We start from the raw sequence: 22,524 nt of genomic DNA, 5'->3' as shown, positions 1-22,524 counted from the left end.
TACAACCCAAAATGCCATTAGCCTTCTTGGCAACAAGGCCACACTGTTGACTCATATTCAACTTTTCGTCCACTGTAACCCCTAGGTCCCTTTCTGCAGAACTGCTGCCCAGCTATTCGGTCCCTAGTCTATAGCAGTGCATGGGATTCTTCTGTCCTAAATGCAGGACTCTGCACTTGTCCTTGTTGAACCTCATCATATTTCTTTTGGCCCAATCCTCTAATTTGTCTAGGTCCCTCTGTATCCTATCCCTACCCTCCAGCATATCAACCACTCCTTCCAGTTTAGTGTCATCTGCAAACTTGCTAAGGGTGCAGTCCACACCATCCTCCAGATCGTTAATGAAGATATTGAACAAAACCAGCCCCAGCACCGACCCTTGGGGCACTCCACTTGATACTGGCTGCCAACTAGACATGGAACCATTGATCACTACCCGTTGAGCCCGACCATCTAGCCAGTTTTCTATCCACCTTACCATCCATTCATCCAGCCCAGACTTCTTTAACTTGCTGGCAAGAATACTGTGGGAGACTGTATCAAAAGCTTTGCTAAAGTCCAGAAATAGTACATCCACTGCTTTCCCCTCATCCACAGAGCCGATTATCTCATCATAGAATGCAATTAGGTTAGTCAGGCATGACTTGCCCTTGGTGAATCCATGCTGACTGTTCCTGATCACTTTCCCCTCCTTTAAGTGGTTCAGAATTGATTCCTTGAGGACCTGTTCCATGATTTTTCCAGGGACTGAGGTGAGACTGACTGGCCTGTAGTTCCCTGGATCTTCCTTCTTCCCTTTTTTAAAGATGGGCACTACATTAGCTTTTTTCCAGTCATCCGGGACCTCCCCCGATCGCCATGATTTTTCAAAGATAATGGCCAATGGCTCTGCAATCTCATCGGCCAACTCCTTTAGCACTCTCGGATGCAGTGCATCTGGCCCCATAGACTTGTGATCGTCCAGCTTTTCTAAATAGTCCCGAACTACTTCTTTCTCCACAGAGAGCTGGTCACCTCCTCCCCATACCGTGCTGCAGAGTGCAGCTGTCTGGGAGCTGACCTTGTCTGTGAAGACAGAGGCAAAAAAAGCATTGAATACACTAGCTTTCTCCACATCCTCTGTCACTAGGTTCCCTCCCTCATTCAGCAAGGGGCCCACACTTTCCTTGACTTTCTTCTTGTTGCTAGCATACCTGAAGAAACCCTTCTTGTTACTCCTAACATCTCCGGCTAGCTGCAACTCCAAGTGTGATTTGGCCTTCCTAATTTCACTCCTGCATGCCTGAGCAATACTTTTATACTCCTCCCTGGTTATTTGTCCAATCTTCCACTTCTTGTAAGCTGTTTTTTTGTGTTTAAGATGAGCAAGGATTTCACTATTAAGCCAAGCTGGTCGCCTGCCATATTTACTTTTCTTCCTACACATCGGGATGGTTTGTTCCTGCAACCTCAATAAGGATTCTTTAAAATACAGCCAGCTTTCCTCGACTCCTTTCCCCGTCATGTTATTCTCCCAGGGGACCTTGCCCATCAGTTCCCTGAGGGAGTCGAAGTCTGCTTTTCTGAAGTCCAGGGTCTCTGTTCTACTGCTCTCCTTTCTTCCTTGTGTCAAGATCCTGAACTCGACCATCTCATGGTCACTGCCTCCCAGGTTCCCATCCACTATTGCTTCCTCTACTATTTCTTCCTTGTTTGTGAGCAGCAGGTCAAGAAGACCTTTTCCCCTAGTTGGTTCCTCCAGCACTTGCACCAGGAAATTGTCCCCTACACTTTCCAGAAACTTCCTGGATTGTCTGTGCACTGCTGTATTGCTCTCCCAGCAGATATCAGGGTGATTAAAGTCACCCATAAGAACCAGGGCCTGTGATCTAGCAACTTCTGTTAGTTGTTGGAAGAAAGCCTCGTCCACCTCATCCCCCTGGTCTGGTGGTCTGTAGCAGACTCCCACCACGCCATCACCCTTGTTGTTCATACTTCTAAATTTAATTTAATTTAAATCATGAGTAGATACAGAGAGTTTTGATTCCCAGGTCCTTGCTGTGCCCATCCCTCTTCCTTAGGAAAGAGGTTAGCAAAATTGCCTCACCTGTGAAACCTGCACTTAGACTAGAATCCACCACTAAAGCTCATGAGCATGGACTTAAAGCAAACATGAAAGCATACCTGGCATTTAGCGAGAGACACCCAGAGGTGCAGAGATAGTGAAAGGAAACGGCAAATGGAAACGCAACCAGCTGGTAGTAAGCTATAGGGTGTGGAGCAAGTGGACTTCCCCAATCCATTGAGAACCTGCTTTTCCAGAGAGTTAATTCTGCAATGGTCTTCAGTTCCTGGGGCACCTGGATGAAGAACTGAAACTCGGGTCTTTCCCCCTTCTGTTTATATGCGGCAGGAAGGCGGGGTTAAAGCCAACCCCCAGATAAGCAGTGTAAATTTGTCTGTCAGAGAGCAAAGCCAGCATGCTAAGGAAACAAGGTTATCTGAACTGGGAGGCCTGGCACACCATGATACATGCAAGAAGAAAAGGAAAATATTCTCTCTGTTTTCGTAAATGCTATTTCTGCTAAGTACCTACGCCCCAGGACCTGTGTTCACATGGAAAACATGCTGCTTCATATTTGGGCTGCTAAGTTCCTGAGCAACCTCCTGCTTTTCGATCTGAGGGAGCGTTACACGCAGAGATAAGCGAGCATTCTTTGCCAACATGCAGCTTAAATACCAAGCTATTGGAACACCTTGGCGATGGGTGAAATGACTTCAGCAATTATCCGATGACTAAAGCAGGGCAGTCGCACTTGCTTTGTCTCTGTGTTCTGATACCCCCGCCCCTGCAGCTGGATGGCGTCTCATTCAAGCTGTTGGAAGGGCATGGAGGAGCCAATGGAAAGACAGCAAATGAGCTAGGCCTGCTGCCAAGGCTGCAGGAGTTCAGTAGCAATACGGAGACACAACAGCTCCTTGCATGCACCCCGAGATGCGTCAGGTTCCGGTTTTCCCTTCCCATGATCTCAGGGTCATTCACGGCAGCCTTGGTTGTATCCCTGGCCAGTTTACCTTCAATATGGTGTAGGTGTGTAACTTCATTGACCTAAATGTATAGCAGAGAGCTCCAAAATGTGCAGGCCAGAGCCGCACACCCAGCAGCCATGGTGCAGACAGTTCTGTAGTTCTGCTCCCCACGAGAGCCGTCCTGAGAGTCCCTCGCTCCAAGGAACATCTGAGGCCTGGACACACATTTAGCCAGCTGGCTTTGTTGCATGTAACAGAACTATATTGGATGTCCTGCTTCATCCGAATCCCTCAGCTCCAAGTGGTGGTGATGACTATGCCTTCGAAGGGGGTGAGGGGACATGCCAGTGGAACTGGCTGTTCCCAGCTTCCCTCATCCAGGCCAGGCCTTCATTTCTATGGGGGATTCACAACACGCAGGGATGGCAGGTGAGAAATGAGAATATGGAACAGGAGCCTTCCCGTCTGTGAGGTCCCCAAAGGCCATTTCAGGGCAATAAACGTGCCGGTGCTCCTATCCCTGCTGTGGTAACACAATTGCAGGACTGGGAATTTCAGGGCAACCGTCAGGCATTTCTGAAAGCTGGACCCTGCACCAACACTAACCCCAGGTGCACATATATATATAGGGTGACCAGACGTCCCAGTATTAGAGGCCTTGACTTATATAGGCACCTGTACCCCCTACTCTGAAAAGAGTGGCCCGATTCTTCACACTTGCTCTCTGGTCACCCTACAGCTGCAGTAAGTTAAGGGTCAGTTTAACAGTGGTTACACATTCACCTACGGATCACTTTGTCCCCACGGAGGGGAGGTAACTGGCACTCAGCACTGCCCTGCGCTCCTCCCACAGCAGGACAGTTTATTACCCCACTCAAAGGCTGGCAAACCAGGACATGCAGAGGAAAGATCCCCACAGATAAAAGTGAGCGTTCCAAGAGCAAACAAAACACAGACATCGGCAAACCAGGCAACGCAGAGTTAAGGTGTCATAGCTGTGTGCCCTCTTTGAGCACTACACAGTCCCTCGGGCTGATTGGTGTCTTTCCCCTGCTGTCCAGCATTCCCTGGATCAGCGGTGCTGCAAAGGGGCCCAGCAGTGGTCCATTACAGGAGATGACCAGAAGGGTGAGTGGGAGTCATGCCGGGCATAGACAATGGCAGGTGATGTTAGGGAAGGGTGATGTTATATTCCCAGAGTTAGCTCCACAACAGGATTTAGACCCTGAACTGCCTGATCTGCTATTGATTATGCCCAGTAGTGCGGGGATTAAGGCATTTGCCTGGGATGTGGCCAGGCATCTGATGTGCATAGGTTGGGAGGGACGACACCTTGGTGCCTGAGGAACAGCTTGGGGAAGTGGGATACCTGCAGACAAGTGATCCAGGATGGTGGGATAGACCCATACGCCTGGACCGAGAAAACAGACTTGGGAATGCCTTCCGCATCTGCAGAGCAGTACAGTTGATTAAGAAACATGAAAAAGCTTTCTCACAACATCCTGTGGATTTCAGGTGTGCCACCCAGATACTGGACACCATACCCACCGCAGTACATCCTCCAGTTAGGGAATGATTGTGAGCAATTGCTCCCGCTTTGCATCAGCTGCCGTAGAAAAGGATAAAAGAGGTGCTGGAAGCTAAGGGTCACGGTCTATGGGCTGTGCCCACTGTGCTGGTTAAGACAAAAGATAGGAAACTGCACTTTTGTGTAGATTCCTGAAGAGTGAACCAAGTCACCCATAAAATACCTATCCCTTACTGTAGCGAGTCGGTGTGGCTCCCCTCCTGCCCAGCAGAGGGAGCCCCCTCCCAGATGCCCAAGTGGGCTGAGTCACCACTTCCTGTCCCCGCCCCCCGGAAGTCAAGGGGCGGGACAGGAAGTAGAAAAGGAGGACGCCAGGGCTCAGTCAGCAGCCAGCCACCACCGCGAGCAGACGTACCGGCGGGAGCTCCAGACTGGGAACCCTCTAGGACCCGAGGCGGCGATCTGGACTGGCCCCCACTGCCCCGCGCCCAGTACGACGAGGAACCCGCGGAACTTCCCCGGGATTGGAGCCCGGAGCAGCCGCTAGGACTTCCTCCTGCCCGGTACGAGGAGGAGCAGCCGCCGCCGCTTCCGCCCTGCTGTTATCCGGAGGAGCCATCGGAGGCAGCCGGGCCGGACTTCCCGCAGGAGTTGCCGGACCTGCCCCCAAGCCCTGGTCCTGCAGACCCCATGCCGATGGACTGGTCCGAATTCACAGTGACCGAGGAGCAGGTACCGGTAGAGGGGGAAATGGAATGTAGCCCGGGGATAGCCGACCCCTGTCAGGCTATAGGCACCGAGGTGCCCATGTCGGTGTGTTTCGGTCAGGACCCCACTGACCAGCGGCCGTGCTAGCCGCTAATAGGGCCCCGGGCTGGGACACAGTGGAGTGGGTGGGCCTGTGTCCCCCCTGCCACCCCACTCACGGGTGGCAGTCTCCTCCTCAAACCAGCGCTCCGGCATTGAAGCTTGCACATGCCTGTTGCTGCTCAGTTCCTGCTGCAAGGATCTGAGCCCCCTGAGCCCTGAACTATTATTGCTGCTCAGCCCCTGCCTGAGGGTCTGAGCTAGAACTGCGGTGTTGCTGCCCTGCCCTGAGCTAGGGCCTGGGCTTATAGACTTGAACTGCTGCTCAGCCCTGCCTGAGGGTCTGAGCCCTGCCTCTTGTGGCTGCCCCGCCCTGAGCTAGTGCCTGGGCCTGTGTTGGACTGCTGGTTGCCCAGCCCCTGCTCCAGAGGGCCTGGGCTTATTGAGACTGACTGCTGTTACCCAGCCCCCTGCTCCAGAGGGCCTGGGCTTATATAGCCTGCTGTGGCCCCGCCCCCTGCTCCAGAGGGCCTGGGCTTATATAGCCTGCTGTGGCCCCGCCTCCTGCTCCAGAGGGCCGGGGTTTATATTGAACTGCTGTTGCCCCGCCCTGACTGAGGGCCTGGGCTTACACTAATTGACTGGGTGCCTTGTGTTCAGCCCCTGCCTGAGGGTCTGAACCTGTGAACCTTCTATTGAGACTGATTGCTGTTGCCCAGCCCCCTGCTCCAGAGGGCCTGGGCTTCTATTGAGACTGATTGCTGTTACCCAGCCCCCTGCTCCAGAGGGCCTGGGCTTATTGAGACTGTTTGCTGTTGCCCAGCCCCTGCTCCAGAGGGCCTGGGCTTATTGAGACCGATTGCTGTTACCCAGCCCCCTGCTCCAGAGGGCCGGGGCCTATATTGAACGGCCATTCAGCCCTGAGCCAGAGGGCCTGAAGGTACTGAGACTGATTGTTGTTCAGCCCCCTGCTCCAGAGGGCTTGAGATGTAAGATAGGGCTAACCCTGATTTCTTGCCGCCCCACCAGTTCGAGGGGACAAGGAGCGAGTCGGTGTGGCTCCCCTCCCGCCAGCCGGAGAGTTGAGCCCCGACCACCAGCTTACACTTACCTAGAACTGAAGATTCCTTACTGGCATTAATGTCAGCAAGTTTCTTCCCATGGTGCCAGAAGACCAAGAAAAAACTGCCTTTGTAACACTCGTGGTACTTTATGAATTTACAAGAATGTCATTTGGATTATGTAGTGCTCCGGGGACATTTCAGAGATTGGTAAAGCGTTGCCTGGGCTCTGAGAACTTTGATACTATTTTATTATACACCTCTACCCCGATATAATGCGATCCAATATAACGCGAATTCAGATATAAAGCAGTGCTCCGGGGGGGCAGGGCTGCGCATTCCGGTGGATCAAAGCAAGTTTGATATAACGCGGTTTCACCTATAACGCAGTAAGATTTTTTGGCTCCTGAGGACAGTGTTATATCGGGATAGAGGTGTATCTAGATGACATCACTGTATATTCCAAATCCTTTGAGAAACATTTGGAATACTTGCATGTGGTATTTGACCTATCTGGGACATACGGTGTCTTCTGCAGGGTGGCTACTGATCCAGAGAAACGGAAAGTGGTAGAGGAGTGGCCAGTACCTGCTGCTACAGTACAAGACGTTCTTGGGATTTGTCCGATATCATCGTTGATTTCTTAAGCACTTTGCTAAAGTTGCTCTGCCACTGAATGAACTGCTAAGAGAAACACCGGAGGTGAGAAAATTTCTAAAGCTGCCCAGGTAAAATGGAGTGCATAGTGCAGCATTTGAAGAACTGAAATCTCCCCTAGTGCAACCACCTATCCTGGTATATCCAGATTATGAACTACCCTTTAGAGTGTACATTGATGCCAGCAACAAAGGATTGGGAGCTATTCTTGCTCAGGAACAAGATGGCAAGGAGTGAGTTACTGCTTATGCAAGTCAGGGCTTAAAGAGATCTGAGAAAAAAAAAAGAAAGACGGGAAATACAAATCATTCAAATTGGAATGCCTAGCGTTCGTCTGGGCAGTAACAGAAAAGTTTCAGCATTATCTTACAGCAGCCTCATTTGCAGTCTTTACAGATAACACCTCATTGACATATTTGCAAACCGCAAACTAGGGGCATTGGAGCAACCATGGGCTTCCTCTCTGGCAAATTATAACTTCACTATCAGAACAACCGACTGCACAGAATGAATGTGAATGCCAGTGTCATCTAGGCTGCCACAAAAGGTGATTCCAAAAGAAGATTCAGGTGACAAGGTGGCTTTAGAAATGCTGCCGTTTCTAAATGTCCCTATCGAGGAAGTACAGGTTTATTAACAATATTACTAGGAGTGCGCAACTGGTGAAAGAGCAATTATCAATGGTTCACTGTCAAACTAAGCGGGTGTTTATAGTGGGGTCTGACAGGGGCCAGTCCTGGGTTGATACTATTTAATATTTTCATTAATTACTTGGATAATGGAGTGGAGAATATGCTTATAAAATACGCAGATAACACAAAGTTGGGAGAGGTTGCGAGCACGTTGAAGACAGATTTAGAATTCAAAACAACTGACAAATTAGAGAATTGATCTGAAATCAACAAGATAAAATTAAATAAAGACAAGTGAAAAGTACTTAAGAAGGAAAAATCAAATGCACAACTACACAATGGAGAATAACTGGCTAGGTGGTAGTACTGCTCAAAAGGATGATCCAGGGGATATACTGGATCACATATGAATGAGTCAACAATGTGATGCAGTTGTTGAAAAGGCGAATATCATTCTCTGGTGTATTAACAGGAGTGTCACACACGGGAGAACAACTGATGGCTTCCTCTTTATAACAGCTCTTAACATAGTTGAAAACTGTTTTCACTTCCCCTTCAGTCGTCTTTTCTCAAGACTAAACAGGCCTGGCTTTTTTAATCTTTCCACATAGGCCAGGTTTTCGAAACCTTTATCATTTTTGTTGCTCTCCTCTGGACTCTCTTCAATTTGTCCACCTATTTCCTGAAGCGTAGCACCCTGAATTGGATGCAGTACTCCAGCTGAGGCCTCACCAGTGCCAACTAAAGCAGAACAATCACCTCCTGTGTCTGACACTCCTGTTAATACACCAGAGAATGATATTAGCCTTTTCAACTGCATCACATTGTTGACTCAATCGAAGGAGATTTAGGTTAGATGTTAGAAAAAATTTCCTAACTCTAAGAGTAGTTAAGCTCTGGAACAGGCTTCCAAGGGAGATTGTATCCCCATCACTGGAGGGTTTTAAGAACAGGTTGAACAAACACCTATCAGAGACAATCTGGGTTTACTTGGTCCTACCTCAGCACAGGAAGCTGAAAGCAATGACCTCTGAAGGTCCCTTCCAGCCCTACATTTCAGATCCTATGATCAACAGGAGAGATTTAGAGAGTCCCAACCCACTAGCCTGACGGTTATGGCACCCACCTGGCATGCAAGAGAATGGCAGAGCAGGGACTTACCCTGTCTCTCTGACAGTCCAGGTGAGTGCAATAACCACTGAGCTATTGGTTATAAGAGAGGACACCACCTCCCCCACCCCTTTTTTTTCTGGTGAGAAAGGGCTGACCTGACAGCTGACACACCTAACTCCAGGAGAGGGTTCACAGCTGTGAATCCAGGCAGATACAGCACCAACTGTCCTTGGGCTCAGGCCCCACCCCCATCCTTGGCATTTCCTAATGACCAGTTTAGGCTGCTCCCAAGTTAACGTCCTGGTCCTGGCCGTTGGAAATCCCTTTCTCTCCCCATGCACTGTACAGGGAACTGAGCACTTAACTTGGGACTGAGGAGTCTGCTGGGCTGCAGGGTGCTTAGTTAGGTGTTTCTATACACAGCACTGCAACACCTGAGCCCTTGGGGTATGTTTACACTGTGGCTGGGATTGGGTCCCCAGCCCAGCTAGACAGACTCCCGCTAGCATGCCAGAAATAGTGGCGTGGATGTTGTGGCTGCAGCAGAGACTCGGCTAGCCACTGACCTCAGACCCAGAGGGCTTGAGAGCCCAAGCTGCCACATCCCCACTATTTTTATCATGCTGGCTTCAGCAGCACTAGCACAAGTCTGCGGGAGGCTTGCTGCCAGGTGCAGTATAGACTTACCCTGAATCGCTCCAGCCCCAGTTCCCATTGTCATCCCCCCAGGGACTGTTTGCACAGGACGGTACTGGCTGCAGTGTCCACCTCACCACTGCTCCTCCTTGGCCAGCATTGGGAGGAGCAGCCCAGCGCAGTCCTGAGCCATGGGGCTCACGTGGGAATACCCCGTTTGTGAGAAAGGGAGAGGGGCACCGTGGCAGGGACTGGGAAGGATAGAGGGGGTGCTGCAGAGCAGCATGCTGGGCACCCCCACACAGTCCCTCCCTGCCAGGGGCCCCCAGCCTGGCCCCTCCCGGGCCCCCTGCACAGCCCCTCCCTGCTAGCGATCCCCAGCCTGCCCCCCTTCTGGGCACCCCCACAGCCCCTCCCTGCCAGGGACCCCCTGCACAGCCCCTCCCTGCTAGGGACCCCCAGCCTGCCCCCCCCTTCTGGGCACCCCCACAGCCCCTCCCTGCCAGGGACCCCCTGCACAGCCCCTCCCTGCTAGGGACCCCCAGCCTGCCCCCCCCTTCTGGGCACCCCCACAGCCCCTCCCTGCCAGGGACCCCCTGCACAGCCCTTCCCTGCTAGCGACCCCCAGCCTGCCCCCCCTTCCGGGCACCCCCACAGCCCCTCCCTGCCAGGGACCCCCAGCCTGCCCCCCTACACAGCCCCTCTGTGCTAGGGACCCCTAGCCTGCCCCCCCCTTCCGGGCACCCCCACAGCCCCTCCCTGCCAGGGACCCCCAGCCTGCCCCCCCTACACAGCCCCTCCCTGCTAGGGACCCCTAGCCTGCCCCCCCCTTCCGGGCACCCCCACAGCCCCTCCCTGCCAGGGACCCCCCGCCTGCCCCCCCTGCACAGCCCCTCCCTGCTAGGTACCCCCAGCCTGCCCCCCCTTCCGGGCACCCCCACAGCCCCTCCCTGCCAGGGGTCCCCTGCACAGCCCCTCCCTGCTAGCGACCCCCAGCCTGACCCCCCTTCCGGGCACCCCCACAGCCCCTCCCTGCCAGGGACCCACAGCCTGCCCCCCCCTGCACAGCCCCTCCGTGCTAGGGACCCCTAGCCTGCCCCCCCCCTTCCGGGCACCCCCACAGCCCCTCCTTGCCAGGGACCCCCCAGCCTGCCCCCTCCCGGGCACCGCGCGCAGCCCCTCCCCGCCCGGCTACGCGCTAGGCTGGCCCCGCCCCCATCCCCCCACCGCCCAGGGGCGGGACCACGCCCACATCCTTTCTTTCCTGTCCCATCCTATCTGAGCGCGCAGAGCGACCCCCTGAGCCGCCCCGCCCCCGCCCCCGCCCCTCCCCCGGCCAGGGAGGCCAATCGAGCGCTGACGCCAAGAGCCCCCCCCCCCCCGCCCCGAGCGCAGGCCGAGCAGTCGCTGGCCGATCGGGGAAGATGGCGGAGAGGACGCAGAGCAGGTGAGGGGGCCGCTGACACCCCGGGCCGGGGCGGCGCTGGAGGCCGCGAGCCCTGGCGGAGCGGGGCCGGGCCGGGCCGGGCGAGCGGTCACTGGGCAAACACCCGCCGCTGGCCCCAGCTTGGCCCTGCCAGCGTAACGCCCCGCCCGGCTGCAGCCTCGGCCCCGCCCCGCTCCCGGGCCGCAGCCCCGCCCCCCTCCCCGGCTGCAGCCCCGGCCCCCCTCCCCGGGCCGCCCCGCCCCCGCTGCCCGGCTGCAGCCCCGGCCCCCCTCCCCGGGCCGCCCCGCCCCCGCTGCCCGGCTGCAGCCCCGGCCCCCCTCCCCGGGCCGCCCCGCCCCCGCTGCCCGGCTGCAGCCCCGCCCCGCTCCCCGGGCCGCCCGGCTGCAGCCCCGCCCCCCCTCCCCGGGCCGCCCCGCCCCCGCTGCCCGGCTGCAGCCCCGCCCCGCTCCCCGGGCCGCCCGGCTGCAGCCCCGCCCCCCCTCCCCGGGCCGCCCCGCCCCGCTGCCCGGCTGCAGCCCCGGCCCCCTTCCCCGGGCCGCCCCGCCCCGCTGCCCGGCTGCAGCCCTGGCCCCCTTCCCCGGGCCGCCCCGCCCCGCTGCCCGGCTGCAGCCCCGGCCCCGCTCCCGGGCCGCCCCGCCCGGCTGCAGCCCCGCCCCGCTGCCCGGCTGCAGCCCCGGCCCCGCTCCCGGGCCGCCCCGCCCGGCGGCAGCCCCGCCCCGCGGCCCCGCTGCAGCCCGGGCCCCCATCCCCGGGCCGCCCCGCCCCGCTGCCCGGCTGCAGCCCTGGCCCCCTTCCCCGGGCCGCCCCGCCCCGCTGCCCGGCTGCAGCCCCGGCCCCCCTCCCGGGCCGCCCCGCCCCGTTCCCCGGCTGCAGCCCCGGCCCCCCTCCCCGGGCCGCCCCGGCCCCCCTCCCGGGCCGCCCCGCCCCGCTCCCCGGCTGCAGCCCCGGTCCCCCTCCCCGGGCCGCTCCGCCCCGCTCCCCGGCTGCAGCCCCGGTCCCCCTCCCCGGGCCGCTCCGCCCCGCTCCCCGGCTGCAGCCCCGGTCCCCCTCCCCGGGCCGCTCCGCCCCGCTCCCCGGCCGCAGCCCCGGTCCCCCCCCCCGGGCCGCTCCGCCCCGCTCCCCGGCTGCAGCCCCGGTCCCCGTCCCCGGGCCGCTCCGCCCCGCTCCCCGGCTGCAGCCCCGGCCCCCCTCCCCGGGCCGCTCCGCCCCGCTCCCCGGCTGCAGCCCCGGCCCCCCTCCCCGGGCCGCTCCGCCCCGCTCCCCGGCTGCAGCCCCGGGCCCCCTCCCCGGGCCGCTCGGCCCCGCTCCCCGGCGGCAGCCCCGGCCCCCCTCCCCGGGCCGCCCCGCCCCGTTCCCCGGCTGCAGCCCCGGCCCCCCTCCCGCCCCGCTCCCCGGCTGCAGCCCCGGGTCTCCCCTGGCCTGTGCGGGTCTTCCTTGTGTCCGGTGCTGGTGTCCATCATTCAAGAAAGCTGTTCCTCCATTCCGGAGGGTTCGGAGCAGGCCCATGTGAATGATTCAGGGCCTGGGAAACGTGCCTCGTGATGAAAGATGTTTCCAATGGCCTTTGGGGAAAGTTCTCAGTAAGTGGCAGTGCTGGCCCTGTGAGTTAGGGGGGTCGGGAATGCAAGCCGCTCAAAGAGAGGTGGTGTTTGGTTGAAGAAACTCTGGGTCTTCGAGCCTTTCTTGTTGATGGAGGAAGAAGCCTCCTAGCCAGGGAGCACCCCATTTGCTTCTCTTTCTCTAAAGAAAGATCTGCCCCACCCTACAGTTCCCTTCCCCTGCCAGGTGAAGGGGGGAGGAACGAGACCCCCACACCTCACTATCTCTCCCATGTAGGGTGTGGGGACGAGAGAATACACAGCTATTGCATAAAAGCTCTCTTTAAGTGTCCTTAGATATCCATCCTCTAGGAAATTCCATTAGGTTTTCTAAAATTCCACAGCTTAGCACCTGAACCTCCCACCCCCACCCCCAACTATATATATAGATACTCTATCTTGGTAGAAATTGTGATGGGGAGTACCAGAGATGTGCCACTGCATGGCCTGACACACTGTGTACATATACTTTTGTTTGGCTGGTCACAGTCCTGCCTGCAGATGTGAACTTGTTTCAGGTCCATTTCTTATCTTGTTCGCTTTCTTTCCTGTCCCATCCTATCTGTGGATACTGAAGTGCTGCATTATCACATAACCTCAAGACCTGAGTCTGATCAATATAGTAAATACTACTACTGTCTCCCATGCCACCTCAATGCAGTTCAGTGTCTCCTTTCTTTGTGTGGGAATGAAATGTTCCCTGTAATCACATGACTTAGACTTTTTGGCTCATCTCTGTTTAGTTAGTGCTGCAGAGATGAGAGGAAATGCAAAACAGAGGTGTTCATGAATCTAGAAAGAGTCACTATTTTTATCTTTTGTTTCTTGGCAGAGTGATAGATTTTAAAAATTCACATTTAGAGCCCTGAGGATTTTTCTCATTGGTTTATACAGTTATAAATTGAGACGCTCAAGTGTCTCTTTAAATGTATGTATGATCTTCTGAACTGTGGAGCTCAGTGAAAATGTTGAGAGTAGGTGCAAGTTGGATGGAATCCGTTAGTACAAATCTACCCAGCTTTCTTAGGCTTCTTTCTTGGCCTTAAAAAGCATTGTGTTTATTTCTTTTAATATTAATTTTTGGTTGCAGTGTGAAGATTGCTCCTGGAGCTGTTGTCTGCGTGGAAAGTGAAATCAGGGGAGATGTAACTATCGGTAAGAGAGATTACAATGCTGCTGCTTTTGTCTTGTTCTTCCCCAGGAAGAATTTGAATCCGTACTTCTGAAAACGGAAGGTAGTGTATGGAGCCTCAGTTCTCTGGTAGTCAATAACTACCAGGATTTAGTGACAGAAGACCATGTGTTTTCCCAGTAAGTTATCTGTGGAATGCTTGCACCTCTGTGGTGGAAATCTAGCCCGAAGTGAAGACTAGTGCAGTAAATTCTGTCTTCATGTCACTGCTATCAATATTTCCTTTGATACAGTGAAGACCTCACGAGTGGCACATGCAATCTGACTCACTGTGAAATGCATTAGACATTCTGTCACAGAGTACCCACTTGCAGTGCCCTCACAGTCTGAGCTACTCAGACCTTTAGAGTAGAGGGCAATTTTGAAGAAAAGTGGTAGGTTTCAAACTGGCTCCCCTTTCATACACACGTGCATAACTTACACACAGTCCTATTGAAATCCATTGGACTATTCACATGCATAAATTTACTTATGTAAGCATTTACAGGAGTGAGAGTTCAATTCTTTTTTTGTTCTTTATATTATGGTACCACAGTTCACATAGTATAATTCCCCACAGAAAGCCTTTGTTTACTGAAAGTTCAGGATGCATACACATATCTGCATGAAGTCTGCCTTTCAAGAATTAGTGGGGTCCTGTTGTGTTTTAAATTGGAAACCCAAGAAATGATGAATTAAGCTTGCACTGTCAAACAAGAACTTGAACCCTGAACTCTGGCCCTGTCAAGATGTCAGTCTAACACCTCTTCTTGCAGAGTATCAAAAATGCGCATCACAGAACATTGCTTTTATCATTTGATTCATGTACATACATTTCTAATCTTAAGCCCCCAATCCACCCAGTTTTTCTGCAGGAAGATTCCTGTGCATGTGCAGAACAGCAAGCAGGATCAGTGCCTGGCCTTTGCTTTTCTCGTGTTCTTTAATTTCTGGACTGGGCACATGTCTCCTGTATATGGAGACATGTCATCTGTGTGTGTAATGGCCATTGGAATTATAGGGTTCAGTTCTCTATGTATGTCGCTTGGCAGGATTAGACCTCTAATACAGAGTGAGCAGTTATTGCCTTCGGTATGCTTTTTGCCAATCAGAAACTTGGGCAGAGGAAGGAATCTTGTATTTGTCTGACCATAAAGAGTTTCACATAGCCCACCCACTACCTAGTTCAGGTTGTAGTAGTCTAGCTTTCCTGGGGTCACTGATAAAATGAAACTGTGGATGGAGATAGTGGTGTGAGCATAGTTATTCAGGCCATAGCTATAGGAGCAGGGCTAAGATTGCTTGGCATTCTTACTTGAGAAGCACAGCCTGAACTGTTGCTAACATTTAGATTTTGTTTTGAAATCTGACATTCTTGAATGATTGATACTCATTGTCCAAGGACATACAGGGAGACTGGCAGATCTGGTCCCAGGCCAGTGCCTTAACCACAAGCCCACCCTGCCTCTCAGTTGAGTTAAAATGTATTTTTCCTATGTTTCGGGTAATCATGTCCATGTCCCTTTCCTTTGTTTCTGGAATTCTTGTGATGTTGAAGCACACATGACACATCTTCAAATGATTTCCCCGCTTGGGGCCTTCTCTCTGATTTTGGTAATATCAGTTGTTTAGATTCTGCTAGTAACAAGCTTATCTTGTTTCCACAGGACCGAGGACAGTGATTCACCCTAAAGCGCGAATCATTGCAGAAGCAGGACCAATAGTGATTGGTGAAGGCAATCTCATAGAAGAGCAGACATTGATCATAAATGGGTTAGTAAGAAACTTTACAATGCTGTTGAAGGCACAAATATCTCTGTTTAATACCATCACTGGCGGTCTCAGCAGGCGGCTCAGGACTGAAAGAACATAGAAGATAGATTATCTCTTAGCCCTAGAATTTGTCCCTCCGGATTGGGGCAGTGAGTGGGAAGCCTCAGCTGTGGCTCCCTGTGTTGTACCTGTTCTGGGCTAAGCAGAGGGCTGGAGTCTTCTGAGCTGTCACTCTAATCTATTTATCAAAAGTGGGGATGCTTGCCACAGCTGCACGGTATTAGCTGTCTGGAACCGCTTATAATATTTGGGGGCAGGAGAGAGATGGCCCAGGTTTCAATGCAACATTTGTCCCTAAAACTCTCTCAACCCAGTACTGTTGTTATTGCACACCCTGGTCTGCCCACCTCCTCAACCACAAAGTCATGTTTACACCGCCTGAGAGGGAGAGAAACCTTCATCACTGTGTTAGAACCACAAATTATTCCTATTTGTGCTTGTCAAATACACTTGTCACTTTGTCTAGAAAAAAAATTTGCCTGCAAAATTCTGCCCTCAGCTTCATGATAAAAATGGGAGATACACCGCAAAAACCAGATGGTGAATCCTTTTGAAATAGCTACCTTAAAATGTTGCAGCACGTTCCTTGAGATTTGTCTGGAGTGTAGGTAGGGCCAGGGCTTGAGCAGCTTTTACCTTCTCTAGGAGGGTGGTGAAGCCTTGGTACGAGTTACCTAAGGAGGTGGTGGAATCTCCTTCCTTAGAGGTTTTTAAGGTCAGGCTTGACAAAGCCCTGGGTGGGATGATTTAGTTGGGGATTGGTCCTGCTTTGAGCAGGGGGTTGGACTAGATACCGCCTGAGGTCCCTTCCAACCCTGATATTCTATGATTCATAGCAGTATGGTGGAGCAGCATCACAAAGCTGGGGTCCATAAGTTACTATTGCCTACTTTCTGTTTCCCTCTTAAATGGACTTTCTGAGAAGCAGCATAAGGATGTTATGAATTAGGAAACAGTCCTCTTCATCCCTCTCTGTGTTCTCAGTATTTCATCACTACTGAGATTCCAAAAACTGACTTTGAGCTTGCTGTGTTGAATTTGAGGTTCACTCAACCCTCACAGCAGGCTTGAGGTCAAGACAACATTTTACAAAACTTTCAAAGCTCATTAGAAATATTTCCGTGGCTATTCAAAGTTCTAAGTTTTCCAGCTCTCCTTCAGACTAACTCCTTCCTCTGCTCTGTTTGTATCTTAAACATTGCAGCATTCAGTGACTACATGAGACTCTAGAAACTGACTAGCCTCTCTTCATTGTCCAGGCTGGGAGAAATGGACAAGTAAACCAGCAACCTTATATTTAAAATTAAATGAGTAGGATTTAATCTAAAATGCGGTAGAGATTCTAGGGAAGGACACTTTTTCCTTTCACTTGATCTCTAAGGCGACACTACCCTTTGAATGTCCAGTTCTAAATGTATTCTTCAATCCTCTTGCAGATATCCTGAAAATATTTCACCAGACATGGAAGAGGTGGAAGCAAAACCAATGGTCATTGGCACCTATAATGTTTTTGAAGTTGGCTGTTGTATCCTTGCTAAGCAGTGATGTAAAACGCAAACTTGAACACGTTAGTATTCGATATTTTCAAAGCACTGTACAAACGTTAACTGTCATACCATTCCTGTGAGGTAGCTAAGTTTTATTCCCCTTTTACAGAGGGGAAAAAAGGGCACAGAAGAGTTAAGTGACTTGCCCAAGGTAACACAACAAGTCAGTGGGAGAGCAAGGATTAGAATTTGGGACTTTGAAGAACCACAAGGAAAACAGATATGTGCACTGGCCACAACCTGCTCTTGTTTGCAGCATTGGAGGATCTGGAGACAATTTGTGTTCAGTCAGAAGAGGGCGACTCTTGTGGTTTGAATTTGAAACTGAAGTTAGTCATTTGAAAACACACATCTTTATGTGAAATAACATGGGGGCCTTATAGCTTTCAGGACACAGGAAGCACAAAATCTTTCTGGATTCAATGCGACAAAAAAGAAAAAGGTGAAATGTTAGGCAGCAGCAATTTCCCACACATTGTAACTATAGGCCTTTCTGCGTGTCTTGTTGGAATACTATAGTCACAGCTTCAGTGTCCTGCCTAAGCAATGAAAATCAGTGCAGGACACACGCATAGGTCCATGAGCACTTTCCTTCCTGGGTTGTGGGCTTATGTTTTTGAAGGAGGGGTTATGTGGGAATTTGAGATATGGGCTTAGAATTATATATTTTCTTTAACTATAACTTGTAGGTTCACAAGCAATGAAAATGGGAGATAACAACGTAATTGAATCAAAAGGTAAGTGTTACTAATTGTGTCTTCATGCTGAAATATCAAACACTTCTTTGGCAGGTTTGAGGCCTGTTACATTATGTTGTGTCTGTTAAAGCCAGGGGGTTTCTGTACTTGCCTGTTGCGTAAGATCTAGTGCAGGGGTCTCCAACATGCAGCCCGCGGGCCGCATTTATTTCCTGCGGCCCGCCATAGACGCCGACTCCACTAGCAGCCAAGTTCCCCCTCCGAGCGTGCCGTGTCTCCCCCTGAGCACGCCACATCCCCGCTCTTCCGCCTACCTCCCAGCGCTTGCCATTGCCAAACAGCTGTTTAGTGGCGCTTAGGACTTTCCAGGAGGGATGGGGAGGAGCAGGAATGCGGTGCTCTCAGGAGAGGAGGTGGAGAAGAGGCGGGGCCAGGATTTGGGGAAGGGGTTGGAATGGGGCAGGGAGGGGGTGGAGTTTGGGTGGGGACTTTGGGGAAGGGGTTGGAATGGGGGTGGGGAAGGTGCCTCATGGTCTAGACGAGCAGTCTGAGGTATGAAGTTCAGCATGTCTGATTCTTTGCTGTGAGCAGTTGGGAAGAATGTTTGTTAAAAGTGGCAACATATTTTGTATGAATAGTTACTTTAAAAAGTTCCTGCGGTTACAGCTGTGTTGATAGATTGTTAGTGTAGCTCCTCATCAGTGATACCACATAAGAAATAGTTACAGGTGTTTATATTATATTAAAACCCTCTTCGCATTACAGTTTTTAAAAAGTTAATACATTGATTTTTAATAGCATACTATATTACCCTGAAAGTAGTGGAGAACTTTAAATACCTGGGTAGTGTCATATCCAGTGATGGCACTGGATAATGAGATCAACGCACTTGGCTGTCTGCCTGTCAAAGGTTTAAATCACCACAACATCCGGATGTCAACAAAACTGCTTGTGTACAGAGCTGTTGTTCTTTCATCTCTTTTGTATCGGTGTGAAACATGGACACTCTATAGGCGTCACATCAAGCAGCTTGAAGCATTCCACGTGCACTGCCTCCGCAACATCATGAAGATCCGCTGGCAAGACAAAGTGCCCAATCTCGAGGTCCTCGAGAGAGCCCAGATGACAAGCATTGAAATGATGATCATGAAGTCACAGCTACGTTGGACCGGTCATGTCAGCCGCATGGATGCCAACAGAATCCCCCACCAGCTTCTGTATGGTGAGCTCTCCCAGGGCACCCGGCATATAGGTCGTCCACGGAAATGTTACAAGGACACCATCAAAGCCAATCTGCAGTACAGCAGTATCAAACCTAGGGACCTTGAGGACGCCGCCAGCGATAGAACACAGTGATGTGCAACAGTCAGAAATACCTGCATCGCCTTTGAGGCAGGCCGCTGCCGGCATCTACAAGAGGCACGCGAACGACGTCACAGAGCATCAGCAGCGCACAATCCACTGACCGTGAACTTCCCATGCACCATCTGCAGCAAAATGTGCACCTCTAGAATTGGCTTGCACAGTCATCAGAGGGCACACCATGAGACCAACAACAGATGATCTGCACAGATTTGTCATCATTGGATCGATGGACTACCAAGATATTACCCTTCATTTTTTTTCATTTTTGACTATACTTTTGTATCGTTATATGTAAAGGTTTCAGTGATGTGACCCTCGGGCCAATGTACTGGTCCTCAAGTGGCCCTCAGGGTGATTTGAGTTTGAGATCCCTGATCTAGTGCAGCATCGCTTTGGCATCTGTTAAATGTTCTCTCAGGCCCTGTGTACGATAGGTGGGAAAGGGGCAAAGGGGTGGTTTTTAACATGGTAGCTGGTCAAGGTAAACCCTGGTCAGGAAGCTGACCAAGCAGCATGTGTTAAAACTACAACTGCCTTTGTCTGCACTAGAATTGTAACATGTTGGTGTTAACACCACACCTTTTTTCCCAGTGGACTATCCCCTACCCTTGCAGGGGGATGGACTACATTATTGAATGGCTTATGCCATCTCCAGCCCCTGTGATTCCAGTCAATTAACAGCGTTCCCATTTGAAAGCACAGAGCCCAGCAATTTGAAAGCAACGTTTAATTGGCCTTAAAAGTGGTGAAGAGGGACCGAATGCAGCGGTGGCTTCTGTTCCTGCTGCAGAGCTACTGAATTGGGATCAAAAGGGTTTCGAGTGAATTTTCTAATGACTTTGACTTTTGGATGCTAGTCTATGAAAGCTAAACTTCTGTTGCCTGCAGGCTGTTGGAGCACATCTCCTGATAATTGCACAGAGATGAAACGGAGATTGGTAACCAAGGGAGATGTGGGAGTGAAATTAAGACTAAGTTGGGCTGTGCCCAGGATTTGGAAGGGGCTCAAAGATAGCATGAGGCCAGCTGTGTGGCTCACTCCCCCTCTTGGGTGCTGCAGTGAGTGCACCTCACAGGATTATTGACTCGCTCCAGAGCAGCTGTGTGCACACTCGGTAACTGTGAATGCAGCTTCCTCCCTGTGAGACTGAAGTGATATACACTAGATTTGATTTGCATGTTGTATAGAGGATCTGTGACAGGGTTGCAGTGCAGGGAAGGTTTTCCTGCACAATCGGATGGGGAAGTGGCTGAGTTGCCTTGAGAGACCAGGGCATGGAAGTGCGAGCACTGTGCAGTTATGTGAAGGGAACAGGGTGGGAGGCAGGTGTATTGGAGCAGCGTGAAGGCTGGTAGAAGTCAGGATAGAGAGGGCTGGGTGAGCGAAAGGAGTGGTTGAGGCCAGGATGGCAGTTTGAATGTGAGTGAATATTGCCTGTCCTGGCTCGAGGCACTCTGGTTGCTTTGATTGTCTCTGCCTCCCCTTTCCAGCCACGGCAAGGGTTTTTTCTCTGTTTTGCAGCCGTTGTTGGTCGGAATGTGATTCTGACCAGTGGCTGCGTCATCGGGGCCTGCTGCAACATCAACACAAATGAAGTGATCCCGGAGAACACAGTCATCTATGACGCGAAGTGCCTTCGCCGAGTGCAGACTGAACGGCCACAGGTGGGTATCTTGTACTGCCAGGGCATGCAGTCTGCCGCTCCGCACTGAGCCACGCAGTTCATTTCCGTTCATCTGAAGCAGGCACACTACCCCACGAGAGAGAAGAGCTGCTAAACATGTGATCCAAGACGGGGAAGCAAAGGCTGGGAGGCAGATTTGCAGAGCTTTCTTCCAGCAGGAAAACACAGCGTGTCACTCCAAAGAACGGCCCTCCTTAGCAACCCTGCATAGTTCCTCTGGGGCAGCAGGCAGGGCAGCCAGTGGTCCCCTTTGAGGTTCACTATCCTGCTCTTCTGGGAGCACATTTAGTCTTGACAGCTTTTTAACCAACTATACTCTGGTCCTTCACTGGGAGCTTCAATTTAATTTCCTTCCATATAGTTGGTTTGCAGTATGTCAGAATTCACTGGGCCAGACATTGAAGGCCTGTCACCTAGGAAATATCTGGAGTGTGTCTCCCCCTAGCTGCCCAATACAGCATAAACATTTGCCTTGTGCACTCAGGTTAAGCTTCTGTGCATCTGCCACTTTACATGCCTGTGTTTAACCGTCCATCCTTTGGTCTCCAAAATTGCAGTGCTGTTACAGTAATCCAATGGCCTTGGCCCAGGACCTCTCTAAAGCATGTTAGTGACCAGGTGCCTTGGCTATACACAGATTGGTGCCAGTCCCACAGTTAAGTATCAGAGGGGTAGCCGTGTTAGTCTGGATCTGTAAAAGCAGCAAAGAGTCCTGTGGCACCTTATAGACTAACAGACGTTTTGCAGCATGAGCTTTCGTGGGTGAATACCCACTTCATCGGCTGCAAGTCCCACAGTTGGCTCTGCACTGTCAGACTCGTGCACTGGGCTGGAGTGCTGTGGCATCAGTGGAGTCTTTCCATACAGATCTTGGGGCAGGATTGGGGTCTAAATTAGGTAACTGACTTACAGAGCCAACTCCACTGTGTTTAACATGCCTTTGTTTCTTACCCCTTGCCAGTGCTTGTCTAATCTGTTGTTCCTTCTAGCCCCAAACACTGCAGCTGGATTTCTTGATGAAAATCCTGCCAAATTATCATCATCTAAAGAAGACCATGAAGATGACATCTACTCCTGCGAAGAGCTGAGAGTTTTCCCCCCAAGTACCATTCCCTCATCTGCAAAATGAGTTGATTTGGGAATTTTCCCTCCATTTCTAGCACTCAATACGCACGGGAAGTAGCTGATCTTTCCTCATGTGTTCCATTGGGAGAAAACTTTTTTTGTTTTTTACTATTTATATTTAGTAAAATATCTGGCTCTGAAGTCTGATTGGCGGTTGCCTTGGTTATAATATTGTACACAATTCCTTCTGGATAATTATATCCCCAGTTACTCCTGTGATGTAGGACAGAAATTGTCTTTCAAAGGGGCACAAAAGGGGCAGATGATTAAAAAATATTTCACAGCTTATTTTATGCTATTAATAAAGATGTTATCCTCCCAACTTTTTCATTTTAATGATCCTATTTCATCTTGAAGACTTTCAGGCACTAGTAACGTCAAAATGACTAGAGGCATCCTGGCCGAGCAAGGAGAGCCAGTAATGCTGGTTCTTATTTACTGGTGTTATGTTAGCACCTCCAGGGGCCCACAGTTTATAATCTAAGTAACGTTTATAGTCTAAATAGATTAACTCCTGTGCTCTTATCTCAGCTCTGACGTTGCCCCCTGGGTGGTGGTAGTGGAAAAGGCACTTAGTTTGCCTAAAGTGACAGAGTCCTGTGGCACCTTATA

The 22,524-nt window shown here is 51.8% G+C and overlaps 1 protein-coding gene across 2 annotated transcripts; it reads left to right on the top strand.

Annotated features, from left to right (window-relative positions):
* Positions 1-10,795: 10,795 nt before the first annotated feature.
* On the top strand, positions 10,796-22,234 carry DCTN6 (dynactin subunit 6). 2 transcript variants are annotated; one of them, XM_045019944.1, is made up of 7 exons: positions 10,796-10,890; positions 13,579-13,643; positions 15,327-15,432; positions 16,929-17,017; positions 17,729-17,776; positions 20,625-20,767; positions 21,777-22,234. In XM_045019944.1, exons 1-7 carry the CDS (start codon positions 10,868-10,870, stop codon positions 21,873-21,875), a joined length of 573 nt encoding a protein of 190 aa, XP_044875879.1. In that variant the 5' UTR covers positions 10,796-10,867; the 3' UTR covers positions 21,876-22,234. The 2 variants fall into 2 exon arrangements, with proteins under 2 accessions (XP_044875879.1, XP_044875878.1); XM_045019943.1 differs by lacking the exon at positions 10,796-10,890 and adding an exon at positions 12,300-12,470.
* The last annotated feature ends 290 nt before the right edge of the window (positions 22,235-22,524 follow it).

The sequence above is a fragment of the Mauremys mutica genome, chromosome 5 (assembly GCF_020497125.1).
Source record: "Mauremys mutica isolate MM-2020 ecotype Southern chromosome 5, ASM2049712v1, whole genome shotgun sequence".
In the NCBI taxonomy this organism is placed as follows: Eukaryota; Metazoa; Chordata; order Testudines; family Geoemydidae; genus Mauremys; species Mauremys mutica.
The sequence above is the reverse complement of the archived record's forward strand: the minus strand, read 5'-3'. Positions and strand labels throughout refer to the sequence as shown.

Bases quoted from the DNA above. Each gene is read 5' to 3' on its own strand.
- DCTN6 (XM_045019943.1), top strand. From the start codon at position 12,439: ATGTTTCCAATGGCCTTTGGGGAAAGTTCTCA. The intron at 17,777-20,624 runs GTAAGTGTTACT...TCTGTTTTGCAG, and splicing joins CAACGTAATTGAATCAAAAG to CCGTTGTTGGTCGGAATGTG. The intron at 20,768-21,776 runs GTGGGTATCTTG...TGTTCCTTCTAG, and splicing joins TGCAGACTGAACGGCCACAG to CCCCAAACACTGCAGCTGGA.